Here is a 5,171-nt window from a genome sequence, read left to right as displayed (position 1 = left end):
AACACCAAATACTGGAAGCTCAATAAACAGGTATTTCGTGAATAATTACAGCTCAGTTTACACACATCTGTACGGGGGATTAATTATTCCTTGGCAGTGTTTCTGAATGGCTTCTTTCAAACTACATTTCATTCTAACGGGACGTTCACTGCGGTCTCTTACCCCCCCCCGGCCTGTGCAAACAGGAGGAGAGGCCGTGTCTTTGTGGAGCTGCTTCTGCTGAGAAGCGCACTTTCTCTGAGCCCTGCCTGGGCGGGCCAGCTCCCTCCTACGAGCCACGAGCCACGAGCCGTGTGAGGAGTTTCACCCCGGCTCCAGAATACAAACATCCGCTGAGATCTAGAATCCACCTTCACTGAAAAACGACGTCTAGAAGACAAAAAAAACTTTAACAGATAAAGCTGTTCGGTACAGTGTACCTTTCTAGCCTCATTAATCAGAGAGACACCAAAGGCTTAATAACGGAGACAAGACAGAACTTACTGTGCTGATCTTTCTCACTAACCACATTTATCGAGTCATCATGTTGTCCGCCTGAAACTAATACAGTGTTATATGTCGATTATACCTCAAAATGAAACAGAAATACAGCACTGAAAGAAGCGATACTCTGCTTCCTTTCAGACGGTCACACGAGATGCCCCGCCTCGTCTCTCCCAGGAAGCCGCGGGTTTTTCTGAAGTAGTTTTATCACATAGACAAAAAACCCAGACAGGCCTTCCCTGACTACGTCCTGTGACCACTCCCTCTGCCTCCTCCTTCTTGATTTAGTTTCTTCAGTGCCTCTGCTACCGTCGGGAATTATTACAATTTGTTGAGCTCTTTACTGCTTGACTTTGCTACCGAAATACGAGCCCGGTGGAAGCGAGGGCTCGGCCTGCTCCTCGCTGCGTCCCCGGTAGGACAGAAGCTCCTTGTGATCACAGCAGATAATGCGCAGCACACAGCAAGAGCTCCGTACATTAACTGAATAAGTTAATAAATGGCCTGACTGACTTCAGTATTATTACAAACATAAAAAGGTTTTTGAGATCATCTGGTAAAATAGGCACTGTTCATCAAGTTATTTCCATAAAAAAGTAAACTTGGAGCTCTAAATAAATTATTACAAGTAAACACTGACTCCAACATGATAAACGCAGTTGTAAGATATCAAGATACTCTGATGTGTGTATGATATGTTACCTGGAAATAACGAGATCCAAATTAGGGACGTGATTGATGGGAAATGAAAAACTGAGATCCAGTATCACACGCGAAGGAAAAAACCCTGTTAACAACAGCCATGGAATTTTAAAATAATTTTTCACAGACAGTTCTGCTCATAAATTCGCAAGGCATTATTACACAAGGGTGACTAGAAACTACTCGACTACTAACGTAACGTTACGTTTATAAAATCCTTCTGCTCCAAAGTGCAATTTTTAATCTTCTTGAACAAGTAAAAGATTTGTTTAAGCTTCTACATGACAAAATTACACGCGTTCCAACAGATGGTGGTGCCATGGGCATCCACAGAAGAGCTGCCGACGGGGCAGACACGCTGGCAAGGAGGGAGGCGGGGAGGTGGCGGAGCGGAAGGACCAGCGCGGCTCCCGAGGCTGGCTCCACGCTTCCGGCAGGACAGCGTGACCGGGGCATCACCTCCCCGTTCCTCGCATCCACCCGGAACACCTGCCACCGCTCCGCTTCGCCCTCCATGAAATCACGAGCCCAAAGGCTCGGCTGCTCCCAGGACGCCGGAGCGGCAGGCCCTTCCACACGGGAACGGAACGGGTGAGGGGAAGGGGGCTCGGGTGAATCACCGAGACTCCAACCCGCCGGGCAGCGTTGCCCCTCCCTCCCCCTCCTCCCTGCCCACTCCCCTGCCACCTCCTCCCTGCCGCCCTCCTGCGGCCCAGGCGAAAATCAAAACTGCAGGTCATGGTTAAGAATGCGGGATTTATAGTTAAAGCCTGAATCCTGCCGTCACCGCCCCTGGTCACCGCCCCTGGGCCGGCTCTGTGACCTTCATCACATTCTCGAAGCCTCCGTTTCCACAGCGGTGGAACGGGTGGGTGGGGGGACGCTTGCCCGTCGGGGCTGTCGCAAGAATTAAATGTGAGGTGGAGTATGCGAGGGGTGGGCGCAGTGCCTGGCACATGGCGAGCCAAATAAGGGCCCAGGCGGCCTGACGGGGACGCGGCCGGTCAGAAGGGGCCGGGGGCTGGCACGTGGCAGCCATCCGCACCCAGCCCCCGGTGCGGCAGCTCACACGGCGTTTCACGTGCCCCCTGCTGTTTTATTTACTTAACGCAGGAAGGGAGGACCGAGCCATCAAACCACCACCACTACCACCACCACCACTACCGACGACGGCGACAAAACCAGAGGAAACGGTGAACACGGTTCCACAATCGCGTAACCCCCAGAACGTCTGAAATGCTGCACGTCGGCTCGCGGCCTCCGCACCGTCTAGGCCGACCTGTTTTCCAGGCTCTTCTCACACCCGCGCTCCACACAGTGCGCACGAAACTCGCGACCCGCAGCACATGCCACGGTTCGCGCCTGGCCACGCGCTCCTTCGCCCCGCTGCCTTCCGCACCCCGCCCTTTGGCACCCACTGATCTGTCCCGTGCCGCCTTCCGCGACCCTCCGGCAGACAGCACCGCGTCCACCTGCGTCCCCAGCGCCCACGTGGACGTAGAGCGCTCATGTCACGCTGTCTCCTCATTTCTCCCACCGCCTCCTTCACCAGGTTCTAAGCTCAACACCGTTCGCGTAGAGGTGTCAGCGCTCAGCCGAATGCACGACATATGAGACGAAATAACACAACGCACAGGACTAGCCTCCTGGAGGACAAAACAAAACAGTAAGGCTTTAAATTGAAGAAGAATCACTTAACAGAGCTGGAGGTTACGTAACTGTTTCTCCCGGGCATCACAGTGGCACCAAACATTCCAAAATAGTTTACTCGACTCTTCCCTAACTTGGAAACGGGGTGTCTAAGAAGAAGAGGGGTTCTGAGCCACAGGCAGAGATGCGCCTGCCCTGCGAGGCCACGCTTCCCGCTCCGCCTGCCACCGGCCCCGGCCGCGCGGACTCACCATCTGGATGGGCTTCTTGTGCAGGTCGCGCTCGGTCACCAGCCTCTCCTGGTCGGTCACGTAGAGGCCCTTCTGCGCCAGGGCCTGGATGACGGCGTCGTGGCCCAGCAGGGGCTTGGCGGCGTCGCTCTTGAGGATGAGGCTCCCCGCGCGGCAGTACAGCTCGGCCGACAGCAGCAGGCGCACGACCGGCGGCTTGAGATGCTCCTGCTCATACTGGTCCGTGTAGAAAGGCTCCCGGAGCTCCTCGGGCACGCTGTCTGCGGACGGCAAGGGAGGGTCTCACGCGACTTTCGCAAAAGGGACACGCCTCATTCAATAATGCCACTTACGCCACGGAACCTAAGACTCCTCCTAAAGACAACAGCAGCCCTTTGACGGAAAAGGGGGCTTATTGGACCTCGGCGTACGCTCTGCAGCGACAGAGAGACAGGAACGTGCTCTACAGAAGACACCGTTCCAAGGACGCTCCTCGGAGGGACCACAGAGCAGACGCGGAGAGGCCCGGCGACCCCGGGGGAAGCGCCCTCGTGCTCCCTCAGACCCGGCGAGCTAGAAGACGCTCGAAATGGAGCTCGGCGAGTCCCCTCGCAGCCGAGCAGCCAACCGGGAGACGCACCGTGACCGCTCCTTGGGGAGACGGCACGGCCTTGCCACCTCGGGGCACAAAATCGTCTGCCCAGAGTTGACAGCCGCTCGGCTGCCCACCTTACTCATCCCTCTGCCTCAAGACCGCAGCTCTCTTTCCTCTGCTGGAGTTACTGGGGCGGGGGGGGCGGGGATACAGCTATAGTTTTGGGGAGAATTAGTCTTAAAGTCCCTTTAAGCACTAGTAAACCACCGGTACCCCTGCCTTCCCACCCCAAGGAGCCCTCCCGGGCCCCTGCTATCCCTTTGATGGGGACACGAGAAGCGAGCCAGGTTCGCCATTGCCCGAGAAATGCCCAGCCCCGCCCCCAGCCTGGCCTTCGGCTCCCCCTCACAGGCTGCGTTGCCTGCGGGGACAGTGAGGTCACCACGCAAACAAGACACACAGGGCACTCCTGCTCTTCCGACTCTCCTGCCCTGTATTCCCTCCTCCTCCCCACTCCTAAGCTGGACTCCACGCTTCTCACCAAAGCCAGGACGAGAATGAGGTTTGTCCCCAAGGGAAAGGCAGGGGACCAAGTTAGAGGCGACCACGGAGCTGCCCTTGGCCAGTCCCTGGCCTGCCTCCTCTCGGGCAAGTGAGGGTTCGAGGCCGCCGTCCCGCAGCAGCGAGTCTGCGAGTCTGCTCAACGGGCAGCCTTAGCACAAGACCGATGATGCACAGGTCGGTAACACAAAGTCGGCACTTCAGAAACTTTATGCACGGAGAATTAATCAATTCCTTAGCAATTCGCACCTTAGAGTTTTTGAAAATCTATTACTTAAAAAATATTTTCATCAAACAACATTAAAGTAATTATTGCATGTTCTTATATACCAGCATGGTTCTGGGGAATTCATTCAAAGAATGAGTAATAACCCCTATCCTCTAGGAGCCAAAAATCTACAAAGTCAAGTCGAAAAGGTAAGTTAAGCAATTCAGAAATTGCAGACAATACAAAGCAACGGACGATCGACCACCGAATGAAAGGAATGAACGATTAAGCGCTTAGACTGCCACAGAGGACGCGTCAACAGTGGACTTCGCCGTGAAGAAATCGGAGGGGAAGGCCAGGCGGAACTTGTTTAATCGGGAAAAAAGAGGCTTTCCAAGCAGAAGCGAGGAGAGGAAGAAGGGGGCGGGCATCAGGAGACACAAAACTGAACAGCGAGGGTGGAGAAGGTTCGCGTGGGAAGCAGCGGGAAGCGCAGCAGAAGGAGCATGAGGCTCGGCCCCGGAAGGGCTCGCTCTCTGCGAGGCCCTTACATGACAGCCCACGAGAAGCGGCTGGCAGTTCCAAAAGAGAGAGCAGCACATTAAGACTGATGTTTAGGGACAATTAATCTGGCATCTGACAGTGACTGCGGTAGAAATCGGGGCTGGAAGATGACAGCGATCAGGAGATGAAGTGAGTCCGCGGTGAGCGGTGAACGGACAGCGAAAACGTCCAAGTGGAA

The 5,171-nt window shown here is 55.0% G+C and overlaps 1 protein-coding gene across 1 annotated transcript in view; it reads right to left on the bottom strand.

Annotated features, from left to right (window-relative positions):
• The window catches only part of CAMSAP2 (calmodulin regulated spectrin associated protein family member 2), a 47,377-nt gene that overhangs the window by 32,839 nt on the left and 9,367 nt on the right, over positions 1-5,171 (bottom strand). The window contains exon 2 of the mRNA XM_011367311.2: positions 3,087-3,346. Within this exon, the coding sequence (XP_011365613.1) occupies positions 3,087-3,346 (260 nt within the window). The remainder of the gene's footprint in view (positions 1-3,086; positions 3,347-5,171) is intronic.

This window comes from Pteropus vampyrus, unplaced genomic scaffold, assembly GCF_000151845.1.
Source record: "Pteropus vampyrus isolate Shadow unplaced genomic scaffold, Pvam_2.0 Scaffold131, whole genome shotgun sequence".
Classification (NCBI taxonomy): domain Eukaryota; kingdom Metazoa; phylum Chordata; class Mammalia; order Chiroptera; family Pteropodidae; genus Pteropus; species Pteropus vampyrus.
This window is presented reverse-complemented; position numbering and strand designations above follow the sequence as displayed.